We start from the raw sequence: 22,582 nt of genomic DNA, 5'->3' as shown, positions 1-22,582 counted from the left end.
CTGACTTGGCACTTGTTTGAGATAATTGCCCTGCCATCTCTATCACTGCCATTAGAATGACCACTACCCTGCCCAAGGTTCATGACCTTCATATGATCCACTAATCTCCAAAGCAAAACAATCAAGATACCTCACCACCTATCAATCTGCCAGACCATCAAATTACTAGGTGTATCTCTGTGACCTCTGACAGCTCCTCTTCCAGTCTGCATATGACCTCAGTACAGAGAAAGAACTTCTCTTTCCATTTCATCCTCCCTTTCCAAGACCATCCAAGTCTCGATTCACCCAGCTAGAAGCTAAGTCAGGAAGGGTGAAGTGAACTAACTGGTCCATTTGTAAACTGTCATGAACATCGTAAAATATTCCAGAGACCTTTGTAAGTCCAATACAAGGTGAAATATGGGGACTTTAAGGTGATTGTTCAGCATGTAAACACATGGTGAAAAAAGATTGGTTATTGAGCTAGAAGCTGAAGGGAGAGGCCCTGGACTGATTTGAACTCAAGGATCAGAATATTGATTTTTCCAGTAATATATTTTGCACCACCAGAGGCTGGGGCTGGGGGAGGATGGAAATGAAATGGGAAATGCTGTGGGCAGCAGGTTGTGTAATAAAAATAGGTTAAAGATGTATAAAAAGTACCCCTAAAATGCTGACCAATATCCTGAAGTTTCTGAAAACAGTAATTCGCAGTAGACCAAATATAAACTCAAGATGTTGTAAAACTGAAATTTCACTGGATTATTGAACAAGTACCAACAAGTTCCATGAAGACATTGCTAGTATTCTCCAGCAATGCAAAGTTCTCAGTCTGATGTAGCCATGTTGCTTCTAATGTAAATTCTCATGTGCATGTTGGGCAATTCCAGTCATACTTGCCTCTGCTAATTATAAATGTGAAGAATTCTAAACCATTCTGTGGCTCTGACACTCGTGAATGGGTGCTGTGATCATAAAGGAAACATGAGAAGAGACCACTGATTCTATTACAAGGAGAACAGAGTCTTCAAATACACTGTTTTGCTGCCATACAGGGTAGACCACTACATATAATATATATGTCAATAGGATCCCTTTAAAAGGACTATATTTGGGCAACTTCCTAAAATTGTTCAGCATGTAATGAGATTCAGTTGTGTGTTAATCCATTCTAATTAGTGTATTTTTCAATTTGAAGCATGCATGTTATGATTCGGTGTTTTTTTTATATTTTGCCTTGTTTAATATTTGAGGGATGCCTTGAAGTTGTAATTCAATAACAGTTTTGATGCTGACCACAGAACTGTGTGCTCTATTTGCAAAAGATGCCATCGCTCCTGACTGATTTTGTACTTCTAAGCTCAGTTTGGAGCTTTGCAAACAACTGGCTACAATTTCTGAAGAAATATGGCAGGAAAAAGTACACAGTCCACTAATCACACACAGCTGAAAATGTGATTTTCCATGGTTTCTATGGTTTTTCTGTGTGCTTACCTGGCTGGCATAGCTTCCCAAATCAGCTGAAGTGAAAGGAACTACTATTTACATGGGACAGAACTAAATAGTTTCTCATCAGATCCCTTGAGCTCACAAAATTTAAGCCTCAGTGTAGAGATCTGCCATTATGAGATGCCAATCTTCATGGTACAATTGTCAAAAATAATTTGAATGTCACTTTTTTCTGCCACAGGTTGGACTTTGCTGTGAATAAACTCAAGAAGGCTGGGAATCAGAAAGGGTTTTACATTCTTCGTTGTAGTCCTAAAGAGTTCAATAAATACTTTCTCACTGTGGCTGTGGAGGTAAGTCATTTACGTGTAGATCAGAACCAAAATTGAAATGACTTGTTCATCAGCCAGATCCTAACACATTGAGGTGAAAACTTATCCTTGGTGAATGTACAGTGGTATTATATATTCATATTGCATTCTGCTTCTAAACTTTGGGATTTGGACGATTCCTTCATGCCCTTAAATGTCTATCTGATCATCCTTCTACATTCAAACATTGTCTTACTGTCTTACTATCTACTTGGGCACTCTATTTTAAGCACTTAGCATCACCTAAAGATTATTGTCTCGTCTAGGCATACTTAATATTTGGGGTTCTGGTCCTGTGACAAATCATAATTCTACTTCTTTTCAGGATTGTGACTAATGCTTCTTCAAAGCTTCAGAGTAACCATTCCAGATTTCTTACCTCTTCCTTGAGTCTTTCTCTGCTCCCACTCTAGATCAAGTAACATTATTACTTAATTTCACTGTATGCTCAATTCAAATTGTTTAGTGTGATCACAGTTCAGACCATAATCTGCTCACCATGGTTACTTCCAGAAAACTCCGTTCTTTCCTGCTCAATCCTTCCATTGTACTTCTTATCCTCCTTCTGTCTGTTTTCTCCTTGTGATCCTAAAAAACTCCATGCTAAATTTCCTTGTTAGAAAGCTAAAATTGAATGTAGGAGCCATGCATCTGTTCTCTATGTTCATTGCAGTCTGTGTTGTGTGTTTATTATGGTAACTAGTCACTTGGGTAGGGAAGTGGTAAAAGCGTAGGGTTTAATTATGTGTTCATGCTTTGTTCTCAATAGTATGTAGCTGAGGACTGACGGATGTCATATCTTTTGCTGACTACTCAGTTATGGTTAACTTACACTTGGGTATGCTTAACTTTCATCACTCCAAGATTGTATGTTAGCTAATTACTAATAAATGATCAGATACATATTGTATCTTTGACTTTTGGAACAAGCGGTGCTGAGGGCACATCATGGAAGTATAATAAATCCATGGAGGTTGCTGGCAGCGGCAATTGGTTTGGTTAGAATTGCCGCTACACTGAAGGTAAGGCAATAGGAGTTCCATAAATAAGCAGAACAAAAGAGGGCTGCTCGAGTAGTGTATCTTTTTAAACCTACTTCTTTCAAGTGTAAACTTGACAAAGCTGCAAACTTCAGATTAATTCTTAAAGATTACAGTTTACAGAATGGTCAAATCTTTTGATTTAATTGTCATCTACTTTTCATTTAGAAGGACAGTGTGACTGAATGGAGGCATTGTTTAATTACCAAAAATGAGAATAATGAGTACAATCTCAATGGTGCTAAGAAGAGCTTCAGCAGTCTTAAGGATTTACTAAACTGCTACAAAAAGGAGACAGTTCGATCAGATGGTGTTATCTTCCAGTTTATCAAATGCTGTCCACCAAAACCAAAAGGTAATATGTTCATTATTCACATATGATTTGTCATTTCAGACTGAAGAAATAATGGCTGCAAATTCTATCTTTATTTTTCTTACTGACTGGGTCTGTACAAGCGTCCTGGTTCATAGAAATATTCTTTTGATTTATGCAGAGAGATGTAAGGCTTGATTTAAATGAGGTAGAGTTGAAGTAATTAGCCCCAAATCCAGCTGAGTGGATGGACGAAGGCCGCCTCAACACTCCAATGGAAATATAAATTTGCCCATGTCATTTTTCATTCCTGTCTCCTTACCACCCAGGTGAATTGTGTAGAAAATGGCAAACTCTCAAGTTGATTAAGTTGAGCCTGATGAAAGGAGTTACATTTAGTTACGTTTCCCCATGCTGTCACTCAAGAGGATACATGGAATTTCTTTTATGCAGCAAAAGAATGATCAGTCACAATTTGCAGCAAGAACAACTGGTAACAGCATGATCATAACTGAGCGCTCCCAGAACACCCTGGCCAATAATTTACCTCATCCTTCAGGCTTCACCCTGCACTGCATAAACGCTCTCAAATCAGCTGCTTCCCACAATCTTCAACTCCTCAACTCTGATGCATGATTTTATGCTCCTCTGCCTTTATGTGTCAAGCAATATCCCAGTAACTCTGCAACCCACCATTCTCTTCCCCACCTACTGCACACTCAGCCTGGGTTTCAGGATGGATTCCTATGTAGCATATTTTCATGTCTGGTGTAGTTGGAAATTACAACAGATGTACCATGGAGAGCATTCTAACTGGCTGCATCTCAGTCTGGTGTGGGGGGTGGGGTACTGCACAGGATCGAAAGAAGCTGCAGAAACTTGTGAACTTGTCAGCTCCATCATGGGCACTAGCTTTTCCAGCATCCAGGACATCTTTAAGGAGAGATGCCTCAAAAAGATGACATCCATCATTAAGGACCCCCATCACCCAGGACGTGCCTCCTTCTCCTTGTTACCATCAGGGAGGAGGTACAGGAGCTTGAAAGCACAAATTCAACAATTCAGAAACAGCTTCTTCCCCTCTGCCCTCAGATTTCTGAGTAGACATTGAACCTATGAACTCTACCTCATTCAAGTAACTTTCAAATCTCTTACTAGCTCTTCTTTCAGTTAGTCCTGACGAAGGGTCTCGGCCCGAAACGTCGACTGTACCGCTTCCTAGAGATGCTGCCTGGCCTGCTGCGTTCACCAGCAACTTTTTTGTGTGTTGCTTGAAATTCCAACATTTGCAGATTTCCTCGTGTTTGCGTTTTTAATAACACTACCTCACTACTTATTTCATATATATATATAATATATGTGTGTGTGTATATGTATGCATATACTCTTATTGTAATCCACCATTTTTATTGTTATCTATTGCAATATACTACTACTGCAAACACAACAAATATGGAGATATACTGTATGCCAGTGATAGTAATCCTAATTTGATTCTGATTCGGGTTTATCCCAGGAATCAACAAATATACAAATTAGGGGAAGAAGACAGCCACTCAGTTCGTTAATTTTGCTGCTCTATTAATTTCATACGGATCTGATTGTAATTTCAAGTGCACATTTCAATCTACCCCTAGTTACTTTCACCTCCTTGCCTAACAAGTATTTGTCCACTTTTACCTTGAAAATATTCAAAGAACTCTGCAGCCTTAGAATAGAATTTGAACGACTCAGAGTCCTCTAAGAGAGAAAAAAGTCACCTCAACTTTGTCTTAAAAGGTGTGATTTTTTTCGTTTCGCCATCAAATGTGTCTATTCAATTGTATTAGAAATTCCAAGTCATTATTGTTATGTCTTACGTCCAAGCAACTACCTATATCAACTTCCCTCAAAATATTAGCTACTGTACAGCTGACCAGCAGAGATTTTAAGCCTTTGTTTTTTTTTAACCCCTAGATCTCTTATTCCTCATTATTCATGCTAACTTGAATATCTTTTATTGACACTATTGAATAATTAAAGTTTCTCAACCTCGCACCAATCCTTTATCTCCCTAATGTTATTGACACCATCTGGAGTTTAGAGATACTTGTAGGTGGAAGGTGTGTTCTAATAAAAACACTTGTGATTAGAGGACAATCGCCCAGGAATGTTTCTCTTGATGACTCTAAGCATTGGTGGGGAGTCTCCAAGTAAACAGCCACTGTTTCTTCCTCAGTTGTGGTATGGAAATATTGAGCAAGAAACGTAACATAAGAAATAGGAGCTGGAGTCAGCCATTTGGCTCATGGAGTCTCCTCCACCACTCATAAGATCGTGGCTGATCTGGACCTGGACTCTGCTCCACCTACATGCCTTTTCCCCATAACTCTTCATTGCCCTCTTGTGCAAACACCTGTGTAACTGTGTTTTTAAATATATGTAATAGGTAACCTTTAATGCTTACTTGGGCAGTCTTGCTGAATGAGTACAGGTAAACTTTTAATTGGCATGAAGAATAACAAATATAAAATTAGTTACTGAACATGAAATATAGTATTGCAGTGTCCATTGATGTTTATTCATCGGTTTGTTTTTAACTTATCAGTATTTATGTGCATCCACAGATAAATCTAATCTTCTAGTCATGAGAAGCAACTGTGTTTCTGATCCTACAACATCTCCAGTGTTACAAAGGCATAACATCACCCAGATGGTATTTCACAAAATCAAGAAAGAGGATCTGACATTTGTAAGGAATACTGTTTTATTTTCCCATGAATAGTTGTTTGTGAGCAGCTAATGTGAAATGTAGGTGTTTGTTAAACTGAATCTCTTCAACACTTCCACAATTTTATTCTACAATTTCAACAGATCCATATCCTTAATCTATTGCTGATTGGTTTAATTGGATGGATGGAAAGGTGCACTGATCTAATTTTACTATACAACATTACAGAAAATAAGTCCTTCTGTGCACATATTTATTGGAGGTTTAATAGAGAGTTTGTTGTAGCTGAGACAACTCTGAAGAAGTAGATTTTCGTTCTGTCTCACAGAGTGGGCATAAGGAATAGATGCAGATATCAGACATGTTGCCACTGGAGCTATTTCTAAATAGAATGGACAGATCAAAATTTTATTCCTAGTAGACACAATTCCTTCTCCTGATCAATTTGAGTTTAGCACAAATATTATTTTGAATAATAAATTGTTAGAGCCACACAATGACATTTGCTCACAGATTACTAGGAAAAATATATCAATTATAATTTATGTTTCTTCCTATGGGGCTTACTGCACCATCTGTGCGACTTTCTAAGACCATAAGATAGAAGAATAGAATGAGGCTATTTGGCCCACCGAGTCTGCTCCGCCATTCTATCATGGCTGGTCCTCTCAGCCCTAATCTCCTTTCAGTCATGTCTTGTGACACACTACAACTGTTTAAGTCTCTATTAAATTACTGTGAATGCAATTCTACTTCAAAAATTGCAATTTCCATTTTTAGAACCTGATTAAAGAATTCATTGTTTTGTTTACTGCTTGTTTCAATGCTTGCCTTGCTGCCATCTCCAATTGTGAGGTGCAAGAGGAAAAGCTCTTGTAAGAAACAGCTAATTTAAAATATTATTGATATTCAGCAAAAGTTGGTATGATTGGTGAAACACACATCCCTATAGAAATTTCATGTGTTATTTCATTCACAGGGTGAAAGCCTCGGACAAGGGACATTCACCAAAATTTTCAAAGGAGTGAGGGAGGAAATGGGAGACTATGGTCAGCGACACAAAACGGAAGTTCTCCTAAAAGTTCTAGAAAAAGCACACAGAACTTACTCAGAGGTTTGTTTGTATATTAAATAAGTTCAAAACTTTGGAATTTTCTTTTCAGAAAATGCAAAAATATACTTTTTACAGAGATGAAAATGTTTACTATTATAGTGGATTCTGGTAAATTGGGACACATCAAGACCAGTACATTTTGATTCAGTTAAGTGGCTGACCCAATTAGCTGAATTGTCATTTGAATATTTAAGGAGATATAAAAAAGACAAACTACTATTTACCTGAGTAACAAATTGTGTATTTAAATGAAATACAGAACAAATTTGAACACTACAAATACTACGATAGTACTATAACACCGTGTATTTGTTCCTAATAATTATCAACGGAGGAATTCTTCCAGTGTACACAGCTGTGTTCCTTTGATGAACTGTAAATGAACAAAATCAGTGCAGACACTTAGTGTAGATAATGGGCTGCCTTCATACAATTCTTTCAGTGATTGGATTTGATGTTTAATTTGTTAACTTTCTAACTCCCAATATGACAGCAGTGATGTCTTGCCACAACCACCGTTTCTAGTTAGTAAATACTCACCTGTGTTAGAGTAAGAATTTTACTTTCTAAGCCTTTTGCTTTTTGCTATCAAGTAAGCACTTAAAACAAAGCCACATTTACAAAATGAGAGAGAAATGTAGATACATGCTATTTTGGTTTTGTTGTATGGCTTTTATATACAGCGCCTTGTAAAGTATTCAGGCCCACACTTTGTTGAATGAGTATTACGACCAGGGACTTTGATCAGTTTAACTGAGAATTATTTGTGAATCATGTGTTCCTGATTCACAGTAGAGCCCAGACAACAGGGAAAATTGTAAAGCATGAGAAACCAAAAATATAAAAACTGAAATGTCACCAGTTCAGAAATACTCATTACTCTTTACTCAGTACTTAGTTGGACCACCTCTCACAGCTATTACAGTCAGTAGTCTTTTTGAATAAATCTCTTATTAGTTTTGCACAACATGATGGAGCAAGATTTGCCCATTCCTCCTTGCAAATTTGCTCAAACTGTACCAGGTTAGTTGAGGAGCAGCAGTGGACAGCAGTCTTGAGGTCTTGCCAGAGATGCTCAGCACATCACTGGCAAGATTAAGGTCCTTTGCCACACATACCATTTCATGTGGAGGCCAAAAATCTCATCCAACCATAAGACCTTCTTCCACATCTTTATAGTATTGTGTAAGTGATGATTTTCAAAGTCCTTACAGGCAAGGAAATGCTTTTTTTCTGTGCTGTGATGTAGATCTAAAACTGCACATCAGCCAGGTAACATCATCCCTACTGTAAAGTATGGTGGAGGTAGCATATTTAGGCTCCACTGTGAAATAGGAGCATGTGATTCACAAATAAAAATTCTCAGTTAAGTTGATCAAAATCCCTGGTTGTAATATTTTTTAATGTAGGTTTGGGAGCAGGATGTTTTTACAAGGCACTGTATTTCTAAAATGATGATATGAAATCAAGATTTACTTACTAGTTCTTATAGTGAAGACCACATTTAATGCAACCGTACAATAAAAAAGCATTCAAATCCCATGAGGAAGCTCCCTCGTGTGAACAATATGTGTTTTCAATGATGTAAATAGTGAAAAAATGCAATTTAAAGAATCCTCAAAGCTTGGCAAGCATGATCTTTCCGACAATGAACAAATGTATAGAGTTAAATGTATTTGCAAACATTGCTGGAAATAAAGTGCATACACTGACAAAGCCATCTTGCACTAGGCATTTATTGCTGGATCAAATTCCTAATATTCTCTCTGTATCTTCATATGGTTAGGATCTATCCCCATTGTTTTAGAAGATCTATGGATGAATAATCAACACTAACTTTGCCAGTTACATTCTGAAAGTTAATTTTAAAATGTATAGCTGAGCTGATCAAATGACACACAGAGCACCAGGTTCTAAGCAATAAAAATGTCATCTGCAGAATGCAATTGTTTGGAATTGTCATGCAGCTGATGTCTACTCGCAGACTAAGTGAAGGAAGTCTTTGTGCATATTTGTAGAAGGTTTGCAAGTTAGCTTATGTTGCCTCCTAAGAGAGACCTTACCAACACATCTGAAGGCATTAGACTTTAAAATAAATTAGCAAAAATCCATTTCTAATGAATAGATTTATACTGCCTTACATTTTATAGCTGTGATGGTTGGCAAATGTCTGTCTTGAAAGACAATGGGTGATGATCATCATCACAAGCCTGGGCTGAAGGTACGGAGATCCAGAGATGCTCAGTCATCAAGATCCCCCTCTCCGCCTCACCAGTGTAGTCTAAAGGAAAGCTTATGAAGTAATACGTTTGGCACCAGTTTGGCTGCAGGAGCTGCCTAAAAGATGTTCAATAATGTCCAGCCGCCTTGGAGGCTCCACTCCAGATTTGCTTTCTGGGTTTACTTGCATAGTTTACATCTTTCCCAAGGCTGCCCACAAGGCTGTGAGGCTATTTGCCCATAGCTGGATATCTGGTTCAGGAACACCAGCATGTGTCAACACACTGGTGGGCTTGCATGCTACATGGTAGGGGCCAGACCTCCTCCCCATCCTTTATAATTCAACCTGAGTCTGAGAGGAGTTCAGTTTCCATGTGTTGCCATTTTATGTCTGTAAAGTTCACGCAAATCCCTTCTCAATCCCTTACTCAAGGAGATGAAACAGAAAGCAAGAAGTAGAAAATCAGTCTTTCCTTCTCTTTCATGTGTTCCAGATGAGATAGAAACATCCCTCCTCTGTTTTATTCCATTCTTAGTTAATAAATACACACAGATTGATTACACCAAACATTTTTGTTACTTGCCTTCTGCCCATCACCTCCTAAAGAATCAGCATCCTTCCTGAATGAAGTGTATACTTCTGTGGTTACTTGTGAAATAATATAAAACTGCAATGAGAATGCTGGTCAGGCAACATCTGAAACAAAACCAATGTTCCAAGTCTGACTTTTCACCAATATTCAACTGATCGTGCTGTACTTTTTCAGTGTTTTCTGTTTTTATTTTGCACATCTAGTATTTGCCATACATGGGTTCTGTAATAAGAAGTTTCAGCTGTCATATCCCATATAATTATCCACAGAGAGACCATTATTGATAGTCAATACTGGATTTAATGAGTCCGTTACTGGCAGAATGTCTTAATCCATGAAAATACAGCATGCATTGGATAACATGAGTTTACACTGTTGGACATGAAGACTTCTATCTCTCAGAGCTTGGTTTGCCACACCTTTACAGACCTGGGAAGTCTTTATATGCTTCGAGACTATTTCAGAACATCCCAATAGTCCCTTTCTATTTCCCCTCCAGCCAGTAAACTTACAACGATGTTCAAAAGGCATGGCACTGCTGTCTATTAGCACTGCTTAGTGAGACATGTTGTTGCTTAATGAATAATAATTATTCAAACAAAGTGGCAAATGCTCTGTCACATCTGTCTGATCTGATAGAAATCAGAGTTGTGATTGGGAAGGGTTGAGTATTTGTAGCATCACATCACATCTCAGTAATAAATCTCAATATGAAATTTGGTATTTGGTTTAAAAAATATAAACTAAAGTATTTTATTGTTTCTGGGTTCTTTTTCAGTCCTTTTTTGAGGCAGCAAGCATGATGAGTCAACTGTCCTATAAGCATTTGGTGTTGAACTATGGAGTCTGTGTATATGGTGAAGAAAGTAAGTAAATATTGTGTATTAAATATTTCAGTAATATTTGGATGATGTTGTAAATGTATTGTTTCATTAAGCATTCTTTGTTTAAGTAATTCATTATGGGTTATATGTAAAAGTACATGAATGGCATACCTCATTATAGAACCATAGAAACTACAGCACAGAAACAGGCCTTTTGGCCCTTCTTGGCTGTGCCGAACCATTTTCTGCCTAGTCCCACTGACCTGCACATGGACCATATCCCTCCATACACCTCCCATCCATGTATCTGTTCAATTTATTCTTAAATGTTAAAAAAGAACCCGCATTTACCACCTTGTCTGGCAGCTCATTCCATACTCCCACCACTCTCTGTGTGAAGAAGCCCCCCCTAATGTTTCCTTTAAACTTTTCCCCCCTCACCCTACCACATCATGTGCGCTTGCCTCACAAAAGTAAGATCGAAAGTAAGAAGTACATATGAAAACACCGGTCTCCCGTGTTTTTCTTTCAATTAGTTTATGGAGTTACAAAACATAATAGTAAATACTTTTTAAGGCTTTTGTTTGGTGCTATGACAGCTGATTCACCCTTGCACAACTGTGGGTAACTCTGTTCCCAAATGAATGTTTATACAAAGAGTCTGAAATTGCAAAGCTACAAGTGTCGAATCAAAGCAATATTAATTCTTGAAAATGCTTTCCACTATTGAGCCAACAAAATAAATTCAAAAGTTAAATACAGTGGATTCCGGTTAATCTGGGCAGCCGGTTAATCTGGACAGCTGCTTATTTGGGACAACACTTAAAGAACAAAAGTAAGTCATGAAAATAGCCAGGATTCCCTTTGTTTATTTGGGACACTATGCCACAGAAGACACTCAGTCATGTGCAGCACTTGTGTGGCCATTAGACACTACACTATTCTTAGAGTGAACAGTTGTGTCAGTTGCTTGTGCTTGTGTTATGTTATCCATTTGGTCTGAAGGATGCAAATTCAAAAAACAGTGATTTTTGATCATTTTGCTTTTTTATTTAGACTTTAAACTATTTTTGAGACCCTTGCCACAAAGATTTGGCACTAGCTGAAAAAATTATCCTACTGGACCAAATTAAAAGCCATCCACTTAACACCCTTTGTCAATAGCTGACAGAGATAACTGCAGAGCCAAAACATCCTGCTTAATACATCAGCAAGATAAACTGCAAGAAGAATTAGCGTTACATGAGGGACAATAGGCAACATCCCAAAAATGAAAGCATCAAGCTTTGGATCCAGATGTTGAAGAGGGCTGCGGTCAATAGTTTTCCATTGTAACTGGACAAGGTGTGCAAGTCAGTGGACCAGTGTTAAAAAATACAAGTCAGAGGAGCTAGCTAAGAAGTTGGGCCACTTAGAGTATAAACTAACATATGGTTGGTTGGCTCAATGGAAATGTAGGCACCACATTAAGGTTAAGAAAACACACACGAAAAAGGTAGTGCTGACGCTTTAAGAGCAGAAACATGGAAATCTACAAAACTCCCTGACTTGCTTCAGAAATTTTGTGCAGATAATATCTACAATGCTGATGAAACAGGCCTTTTTTATCGTGCCATACCAGACGGTTCCCTTTGCCAAAAACACACATTATCAGGTTTAGAGAAAGCAATGGATCGCAAAACTATGTTGTGTTGTTCAAATATGTCAGGGACTGATAAGAAGAAATTGTTGGTTGTTGGGAGAAGTGTTAAACCTAGCTGCTTTAAGGGGCTAAGAATGGATGGTTTACCACTACTACTACTACGTTGACTCAGGCCTAGGGGGCCAGCGTTGGGCACGATGACAGACTCTCCACTTCTCCCTCTCCCTCATCAGTGTGTTCAGTTCATCTATATTAGCCGCGCCACTGTCTTCTAGGAGCGCGTTGACCATAGTCTTGGGAGGGCGCCCAGGGTTCATCCTCCCGTGCTTGGGCTCCCATATGATGATTAGGCTGGCAGGTAGCTCGGGGTGGCTTACCAGTTGAGTATAATGCCAATGAATTCCTCCATCAGGAACCATTACGAACACATACACAGTTTTATAGTACTGTAGTAATATTGGTAGTATTCTATTTAATTCTGTACTTCATTTAAATACATAATTTATTACTCATTTAAATGGTAGTTTGCCTTTTTTATACCTTATTAATTATTTGCATGAAACTTCAGATAATTGAGGCCACCACTTAATTGGGCCAAACATACCGGTCCCGAGGAGTCCCAATTAACTGAGATCCACTATATTTTAACTGAAGTATTAGACTTAGAAAAAGATGAGTTTTAAGGAATGCCTTAATCTAAGCTTTAATAATTAAGTATTCAACCATTTAGAAATACCAATATTTCAGTGTCTAACTTACCGGATAATGTTTGTTACATACCATTCCAGCTTATTGGGGTCCAGTTTCCACACACCTTTAGCCAGCTGGTGGTGTAGTGACATCAGCGCTGGACTTCGGAGCGAAGACTCCTGCGTTCAAATCCAGCCGGCTCCCTTGCACGCTTTCCATCTGTACTGGGTTGAGCGTGGAGCTAGCAACTCGGCCTTGTAAAAATAAGAAAGCCTTCTAAAAAAACGCCATCATGGCAGCGTCCCGATGACTCCACTCGGAGTTAAGGGCTTTCCTCCTCCTCCTCCTCCTCCTCCTCCCCTTTCTCCTCCTCCCCTTCTCCTCCTCCTCCTTCTCCTCCTCATCCTCATCCTCCACTCCCCACTCCCCCTCCCCCGCACAATTCTGGTTCCACGTTCCCATTCGACTCACCCCAGGACCTGAATTGCTGATGCCTGGTTCCTGCACACCCTCCAACCTGTTATCTGCAGACCTGCATCTCAGCATGATACATATGCATGTTGCATTTTCATAGGATTAATACATGATGTAGACAGAGAAACAGTTAAAGTTTCAGATCTGAGCCCCTTCATCAGAATCCAGTCTTGAAACTTTGCTCCATTCGCCAGAAGAGTGGGATTTCCCAGTGGTCTGTCTTTTTAATTCCACTTCCTATTCCCATTCGGATATGTCAATCCATGACCTCCTCTACTGCTGCAATGAGGTCACCCTCAGGTTAGAGGAACAGCACCTTTTATTCTGTATGGGTAGCCTCCAACCTGATAGCACGAACATCAATATCTCGAACATCTGGTGATGCCCCCTACTTCTCCTTCACCAATCCGTATCTCCTTTTCCCTCTCTCATCTTATCTCCTTGCCTGCCCATCGCCTCCCTCTGGTGCTGCTCCCCCACCCCTTTCTTTCTTCCATGGCCTTTTGTCTCTCCTATTAGATTCCCCCTTCTCCAGCCTGTATCTCTTTCACCAATCAACTTCCCAGTTTTTTACTTCATCCCTCCCCCTCCCAGTTTCATCTGTTACCTTGTGTTTCTCTCTCCCCTCCACCCACCTTTTAAATCTACTCCTCATCCTGCTTTCTTCAGTCCTGCTGAAGGGCCTTAGCCCGAAATGTCACTTGTACACTTTTCCATAGATGCTGCCTGGCCAGCTGAGTTCCTCCAGCATTTAGTGTGTATTGCTTTGCTGCCTCTTTTCATCAGTCATCATCCCGTCCACACCATTGAAGTGCCTACCATCTTGTAATATTTTGTTTCTCAACTTCCTTCTTAAAACTTGCCTCCACCACATTTTGCACAGCAGATTACCTAACGTTGAAAAGCATTTTGCTTACTCAATCTCATATTCCTTGCTAATCACCTTAAATATATAGTTCTCAATAGTTTCTCCTAATGGTCACAGCTTCTCTTTATTGACTCTGAATTCAGTTTCAACATGTAGTGATTGAATGAGTTTGGTATTATTTGTCTCTGACCCCAGATCATGAAGCTCAGGTTATGACGGGATCCATGAGGCTTGGGATCTATACCGTTCTCATTTCTGATCACAAGCTGATACAAGGCTCATTTTTTTCTTTCTTGAGCTTGTGATAAATCAGAGGGCTGACTGAGAGTCATGTAACTCTTGATTGCAAAAAATGATTAGTGATGGGAAGGTCTGATGTGAGAGAAAATGCTTGCCTTTGTTGGAACAAAATGCAGAGAAATTCAGCAGAACTCAGTTATTAGAAAATGCTCTCATCAAAAATTTACTCCACTGGTTTCCCTCATTTAATTTAAAAAAACTTTTGTTATTTAATCATACCTTTCTAAAAAGCTGTAGGAAAATGCACTTTTATTTTCAGAAAATAAACTTGTTTTTCAGATTATTCGATGCTTATATCAAATGATACAGTAGTTGGCTGGTTGGTATTTTTACTGTGAAACTGAGAGGTTCAAAAATAAAATGTAAATCAAAATTTGCAGATGTTGGCAATCTGGAATATAATCTGACAATGCTGGAAACAGCATGTCAGGTTGCAGCTGTGGAAAGAGAAATCAATTAACTTTTTTAGTTGAAGCCCATTTGTTACAAGTAGGTATGAAAGGAATCAAGTTATTTTAGGTTGCTGAGAGGATGATCAAGCTGTATATAGGATGGGTCTAGGGGTTATATGGTGATTACCTATGAATGGTGTCATCTGGTTGATAGGTTAATGAGGGAAGTTAAAGAAAATAAAATTTAAAAGGAGCATGTAAAAACTGTGAAATGCAGGTTAGAAATGCAGAATGAGGTTATGTCTGGGTTAATAATACCAATAAATAACGTATACCAGAACTGTTTGTATATAAAACAGATAAATTAAGTTACTTGAAATTGTTGAATTTAATTTCAAGTCCTGATGGCTGTATCATATACAGGTAGAAGGTGAGGTGCTGTAAGATGACTAAAGGAAGCCACAATAGGCCAGACTAGAGGGAAGGGATAGAGAATTGGAAGTAAAATTATATCCTTCCCTGCAATTGAGTACTGAGCTCTGAATTTTTTATTTAATAGAGAAAACCTTGCCCAATTGTTCAAACGTGTTTTTATTTTAAGTAAATTTTGGAAGATGAAGGATTCTATCTGGAGAGAATAGTGATGAAATAATAGATCTTTGGACCAGTAGCATTGCCAATTTTGCTCTGGAGATTAACTGAGGCATAACTGTTACAAATGACAACAACTGAATTCTGTAAGACAGTAAGAATGCTTTACAATGGTCACCTTTTCTCATCTTTGTTTGAAAATCAGATATCATGGTTCAAGAGTACGTGAAGTTTGGTTCATTGGATACGTACTTGAAGAGAAACAAAAACCATGTGAACATCCTGTGGAAGCTGGATGTAGCCAAGCAGTTGGCTTGGGCAGTGCATTACTTGGTAAGTAAAGTTGGTAAAGCCAACAGTGAGAGTGCCATGTGTACATAGACTAAAGACCTTATTCAGTCTTAACTTGATACTAAAGTACCCATTTGGTCAGACTTTTAAAGTCCATGTTACATTAAATTACCTTATTGTCCCGTGCATTGAGAGAGTAGTCTCGGACTTCCATCTACACAGTCACATTCTTGTTATTCTATCCATCCTCATTGCTTTGGTTCTAACTATTGTGTGTTTGCTCTGCATGAAAAAGTAATTGACCGATAAGCTGCAAGAGAGGGACTGGCACAGTCATGTCTCTAGAATACTCAAAATATCCTGTAGTTCAATGTATTCCTCATTCACAATGGTCCCTGTTCGGTTAATTATGCATGGAATTCATTTAAACTGTCCTTTTAAAACCTGTACTGAATGCTGAACTGTACAGGTCTGAAGGGGCTTGACATACTGTGAGAAATCCTTCTTGTCAGATAATCTACAAAAAAGAGGTCACCCTTTCAGATTGAAGTGAGGAGGAATTTCTTCTTTCACAGAGTCACAAATCTTTGGAGTTGTCAACTCCAGAAAACAAATGTAGCTGATTCAAAGACGAAACAGACAGATTTTCAGCCTTTAGGGAAGTTGAGAGCTACAGGGAACAGTCCAGAGAGCAGAAGTGAAGACAAGATCAGATCAGCCATGATCTCATTGAACTTCTGCTTCCCCTACATATTCTTAATGACTTAAGAAAGTTATGATTTCAGAAAGCCCATCCAACTTCAAAGGCATATTATCTCCCATTAGCTTTCCTATACCTTTCACAATTTACAAGTCTCAACAGCTGGAAGTGTACTATAGAAGTTTCATGTCTGTCAGTCACTTTAGTCTCAAGAATGAAGTTCTTTTTTTCTTAATAGTCTACACATTATGCGTCTGTGCGCTCTCTTCCTCTTCAGGGTCCTGTTATAAGTTCTTCCGGTTCTTCCAATTCTTCCCTATTCATGTAGTTCCTTAAGATTAAGATGAGGAGGCCTTTTTCCCAACAACCACAACAAAAACAGTATCTAGTTTTAGTAAACAGTTAAGTCCATGGGTTTAATTAATACAAAAGACCATTAAAAAAGTTGTAAAACAATTGACTTACTCTTCTTTACAAGTACAAAATAAATTCAATTCACAAAACAGTGTGATTTGTGAAAATTTGTCAGAGTTTGGTCTTGCTTCAGCAGGTTAAGCCTTAATCACACTTCATCGTAAAGCTTGGGTACAATCATTTAAAGTGAGAGTTCATGGTGATCCTGATTCCTTTTCATCCATGTGTAGGAAGAAAGAAACCTTGTCCATGGAAATATCTGTGCGAAGAATGTCCTGATGATCAGAGAAGAGGACAGAAAAGCAGGAAATCCACCGTTCATAAAGCTAGCTGATCCTGGAGTAGGGATAACAGTTCTGTCAAAAGATGGTATGCATACTCTGTTAAGCATTGCATTGAATGGATATTTACTCATGAGGTTTTGGCAATGTATTGAAACTTATAGCATTCCTTAGTTTTGATTATGCCTAAATGTTCTAATATAAACCCGTGTTTCAATTTCTTCAATCTACTCTCCAAAAATTAATAAGAAGTCTATTTTCAGTGAGTGGAACCTCTAATCTATTTTTTTCTCTCAACTCTTTGAACATGTTGTGGCCTTCTAATTTATACCTATGCTCCTGAAGGATCTTTCTTTGCCCTCTCCCAACAATTGTAGAGTTGCTGTCGCACAGCTCCTATAATCTGGCTGAATCCTGATCCTGTGTGGACTTTGCACATTTTCCCTATGAGCAGTGTGAGTTTCCTCATGGTAGCCACATCTCAAGGATATGTGGAATATCGGATATTTGATTCAGATTTGGAATCATTTATTCACATGTACATTGAAAGATACAGTGAAATGCGTCATTTGCATTAGCAACCAGCACAACCTAAGGATGTGCTGGGGCAATCTGCAAGTGTTACCATACATTCTAGCACCAACATAGCATGCCCACACTGCTTAGCAATCAATTAAACTGACTCCGGCTTGTGTAGGGTGTTGTAGAATATGGCAGGGGAAGGGATGGAGTTGATGAAAATACAGGGAGAATAAAATGAGATTTGTATAAAATGGGTGCTGATGGTGGGTACAGATCCGGTGGGCAGAAAGGACATGTGGCTGTGCTGTACGATATCGTGACTCCAATCTATAGCAGACTAGAGCCACTGCTGTCCTTGGATTCTTTTGCATCAGAAACTGTATGAAAACTGTAAACTCCATGTTTGTAATTGATGGGAGCATTTGAGGCATTGGGACAGGCAAATGAACAGGCATGGAGTGGGATGATAGAGACCATGGGTAGTCAGATTTTTTTTTAAATTGGTATCATGGCTGACACAGGTTTTGTGGAATAAAATGCTTGTTCTTGTGCGGTACTGTTCTATGTCAAAGAATTGTAGAATCATACAGCAGAGAATTAGGCCGTTTTGGCCCACCTCATCCATATTGACCATGGTACTTGCATGTGCTTTTCTAATTTTCTTGCGTTAGGCTTGTATATATCACCACAGCTTTCATATCTAAGTACCAGTCCACATGCATCTTAAACATATTTATACCACCTCCTCTGGCAGCTTGTTCCACATAACTACTATCCTTAGTGCAAAACTTACTCCTGAGATCTCCTTTAAGATCCTCCCCTAAAATCTATGTCTTTCAGGCCAAGATTCTCCTGTCCTGGAAAAAAGTCTCTGACTTGTCTATATATTTTATGAACCTTTACGACATTACCCCTCAGCTTCCATTGAGAATTATTGGTTACATTGGTGTCCAATGTGCTTTATTAGTTGCAGGAGGTACCTAATAATATGGCCACTGAGCGTATGCCAGTGGTAATAAACCTGATTCTGATTCAAAATATTACCCTCTAGCTCTTCAAGCTGTACTTACGTGAGTGTTACTCAAAGGTAAAAGAACAAAACTGCTAAAACTTTGCTAAACTGTGGAAAGTGTGGTAGCTGTAATGGAGAAATATTTTATTACCTTTATTCCAAAAAATAGCTTAAGTAACACTTACCTGTGATACATTTTGCTCTTTTCAAATTCTGTTATTTTAATTAATGTTAAATCAGTAATCTCTTAATTCATGTTACTGCTCCTTTGCCTATCAAACCATACTGTATTAGTTAGTGCAACTTAGAAACTGTGCTGTATGGTTCAGATTCAATGAACTTTTAACCTTGCATGATGTATTTGTTGCATGTACTCCTTAATTTGATAACCATTTCTATTATCTAGTTCTAGTTGAACGTATTCCTTGGGTGCCACCAGAATGTATTCAGGATCCCAAGAATTTCAGCCTGGCAACAGACAAATGGAGCTTTGGTGCCACCTTATGGGAGATTTGTAGTGGAGGAGATAAACCACTTGGTCTGTTTGACAGCACAAGGGTAAGTCAGACTGCGTAGGAATAAAATCCATCACTGTTAAAATCTGCAATGACTTTATGAAATATAGACAAACTTGTATGTTAATATTGACACTCTCAATGCTAGGAATGACTCATTATCTTGCTATATACACTGTATTTATCCACCGGATAATAAATTGTTACACTTTCAGTTTTTGATCAGTTACTTTAAGGTGATTTGAGATTACCACATGCTTTTTGCCTTGTAATTAATAACGAGACTATAAAAGAAAAGATATCCAGTGAAGTGAGCTATTGGAACAAAGGAGTTGGGCATCAAGAGAGATTGTTATTTTCTGATTTATAGATTTCGGATGGCAGCCTGCCTCTACCCAGCCCACTTACAAAATGTTTATAATGCCAGCAATAAACCAACATACCAAACTGGGTGCTTTGGACATGTTCAGTTGAACTTTGGAAAAGGAAGGTCCTTTCAATTCACAGAGTGACAGGGAGCTACGACGTCCAGAATGGAGATGCACAGTGTGACAGGAAGCTACAATGTCCAGAATGGAGAAGCACAGGGTGATGGGGAACTACGATGCCTGGAATGGAGATGCACAATGTCCAGAATGGAGATGCATACAGAAGGAGGATTGTAGTCATGGAATACACATCGTATAACGCAAGCAAGAAGGTCAGCTTTCTTGGTTTCTCAAAGGAGCCTAGCTTTTGCAAACAGCATTTGTCTCATCAGATGGTGCAGATCTCTGCAGCCTAACATGGGAAGACATGACTCCTGCCAGATCTGGTGGACTCAAACACTAATGACTGCTGCTGTTGCCTTTTCACTTCTGGACCATTTTGAGGCAGTTCACAATTTCCCATAGCATAGGGTGCCACCAGTTGAAGCAAACTGCATACTTCCAGAGCTTCCAGAAGCTTCTATCAGATGATTCTTCACAGTGTGGTGGTTTTGCAACAACAAGTAGAGGTTTACCCAAGTGTTTACTGAATTTCCTCTCAGTTGTTGTGTCCAAATTGTCAAGGTCCAAACTTTCTGCTACAGAAACTGGATTCATAAGTGAGATTCGTACTTCGTATTTCATGACACCATGAAGAGCCACAGTAATTCTGGGAACGGCAAATGGCTGCCTTTGTTTAACTTTGAAGGAGTTCATTCATTTCCAGACAAACAACAGCAAGCTTATTAGGTATTGTTCTGAATGGAAAATGTGCTTGGCGTGGAAAGCTGAATTTCTCTTTGTGATTTAGATTAGTTCCTAACATGGCACTTTCAAGATTTTTTCATATTTTACACATATTCAAACAAAATGTAGGGGAAGTTCCTCAAGATTTTCACACCCAGTTTCTTTCTTAAAATATGTTTTGACCTGTCTTTAACTTATGTTTTACTTTTAACAGAAATTGCAATTTTATGAAGATAAACATCAGCTTCCTGCTCCAAAGTGGTTGGAACTGGCGAATCTCATCAATCACTGCATGAATTATGAACCAGACTTCAGGCCTTCATTCCGTGCCATAATACGTGACCTCAATAGCCTGTTTACCCCAGGTTTGTTTCTTCCCAGCCACCTCATTCTGAAGCAAATATGAACTTGAAAGAAACTTCACTCTACCATCTTTATTAATGATTACCGAATATTGATTGGCAGATATAGAATCTTCAAAAGTATGTTTACATTGTGCAAATGTTTAAACTGAAAAGATGGCTAATTTTCTTTTACTGTAAGATGTGAGAATCATTGCCAAGAATGCAGTTACTGTCCTTCCTTTACCAGTATGCCTTTAAAAATATCACTACCTGAGCTTGGACTCACATGTAGACCAGAGGGGAGGATCCCTTTTCTAAAGGTGGAAGTAGGTGAGGGATTGATGGGTATTTGGAACGATGTGAGGAGGGGAGTGGAGTTCGGATTCAGCAGCTGCTGGATGGTAGCTAAAATAGGTAAGGACAATATCCAAGGTTCGTCCATCGTCATCGATGAAGACCTTGACACCATTAGTACTTTTTACGAGGTCGAGTTGCTAGGTCGACATTCAACCCCGCACAGATGGAAAGCATGCCCGGGAGCGGCGCGACTGGATTCGAACTCGGGAACCTTCTCTCCGGAGTCCGGCGCTGATGTCACTGCGCCACCAACCGGCTTATAGATGGTGTCGAGACTAGCGCTTGATTTGGATTTAAGTGCGGGAGAGTTGCGCAACGTCAGCCTCACTCTGTCTTCTCAATTCCCATCTGGATCCAGTGGCAAGACGAGTCGAGACGGCTGGAGATGGGACTAGGCGCAGTGGATGACCAGGACATCTTCTGTGTCTTGTTGTGCTCTGCGCGTTCCACGACGCTTGCAGAGACCGCCTTCTTAACCATTGGACCTTCCTTTGGCCTTGTCCACTCAATCCGCCGGAGCATGTCTTCATATGCTAGGATAGACAACTCCCTATCTCAGCAAGGGTTTGAGACCCGTCGGCTACTCTCACCTGGTTTAGCTGGCTTGTCGAAGCTGTTGCCCAGGGTGTGTCCGCTGTCGCATGCAAACAGCTACGGGGAGCCATAGGTGAGAGCTGAGTGCCAGGTGGGGACCGAAGGTGGACAAAGCTGAGACACAGACACTATGGATGCTGGAATCTGATAAGTAGGAAAACAGGTAAGGGAGGAATGATGGACAGAATTTGGTGTAGAAAATGTTGAACATGCCGGCCTTCATCAGCCAGGGCATCAAGCTGAGGTTTAAGAACATTATGTTGCAGTTATACAAGTCATTGGTGAGGCAGCACTTGGAGTATTGTGTATAGTTTTGGACACCTTATTAATAGAAAAGAGAATTTCAAACTCGAGAGGATGCAGAAGAGACATATGAGGATGCTGTCGGGACTAGAGGGCCCAAATTACAGGGCAAGGCTGCCCATGCTGGATTTTTATTCCTTGAAGTGTAGGAGAATCAGTGATGTAGGAGAACCATAGAAGCTTATAAAATCATGAGGGCTATAGATAAGGTGGACAGTCGTAGTCTATTCCCCAGGGTTGGGGAGCCCAAAACTAGAGGGCACAGATACAAGAGGGGAGAGAATTAAAAGAGACCTGAGAGGTAACTTCTTTACACAGAGGGTGATGAGTATCTAAAATGAGCTGCCAGAGGAAGTGGTTGGGGTGGGTACAACAGCAACATGTAAGAGTCATTTGGATAGTTTCATGGAGGGGAAGGGCTTGGAAGATTACGGGCCAAACACAGGCAAATGATACTAGCAG

General features: G+C 39.3%; 1 protein-coding gene across 4 annotated transcripts in view; it reads left to right on the top strand.

Annotated features, from left to right (window-relative positions):
- Positions 1–22,582, top strand: part of LOC134346986 (tyrosine-protein kinase JAK2-like) — a 280,271-nt gene that overhangs the window by 238,635 nt on the left and 19,054 nt on the right. For 3 of the 4 annotated variants that reach the window (XM_063048925.1, XM_063048926.1, XM_063048924.1), the window contains exons 9-17: positions 1,673–1,784; positions 3,011–3,197; positions 5,762–5,886; positions 6,845–6,979; positions 10,571–10,658; positions 15,779–15,906; positions 17,209–17,347; positions 19,200–19,351; positions 20,737–20,887. In XM_063048925.1, the coding sequence (XP_062904995.1) occupies positions 1,673–1,784; positions 3,011–3,197; positions 5,762–5,886; positions 6,845–6,979; positions 10,571–10,658; positions 15,779–15,906; positions 17,209–17,347; positions 19,200–19,351; positions 20,737–20,887 (1,217 nt within the window). The remainder of the gene's footprint in view (positions 1–1,672; positions 1,785–3,010; positions 3,198–5,761; positions 5,887–6,844; positions 6,980–10,570; positions 10,659–15,778; positions 15,907–17,208; positions 17,348–19,199; positions 19,352–20,736; positions 20,888–22,582) is intronic. The other variant, XM_063048927.1, reaches the window with a different exon arrangement.

Source organism: Mobula hypostoma, chromosome 5 (assembly GCF_963921235.1).
Source record: "Mobula hypostoma chromosome 5, sMobHyp1.1, whole genome shotgun sequence".
In the NCBI taxonomy this organism is placed as follows: Eukaryota; Metazoa; Chordata; class Chondrichthyes; order Myliobatiformes; family Myliobatidae; genus Mobula; species Mobula hypostoma.
The sequence above is the reverse complement of the archived record's forward strand: the minus strand, read 5'-3'. Positions and strand labels throughout refer to the sequence as shown.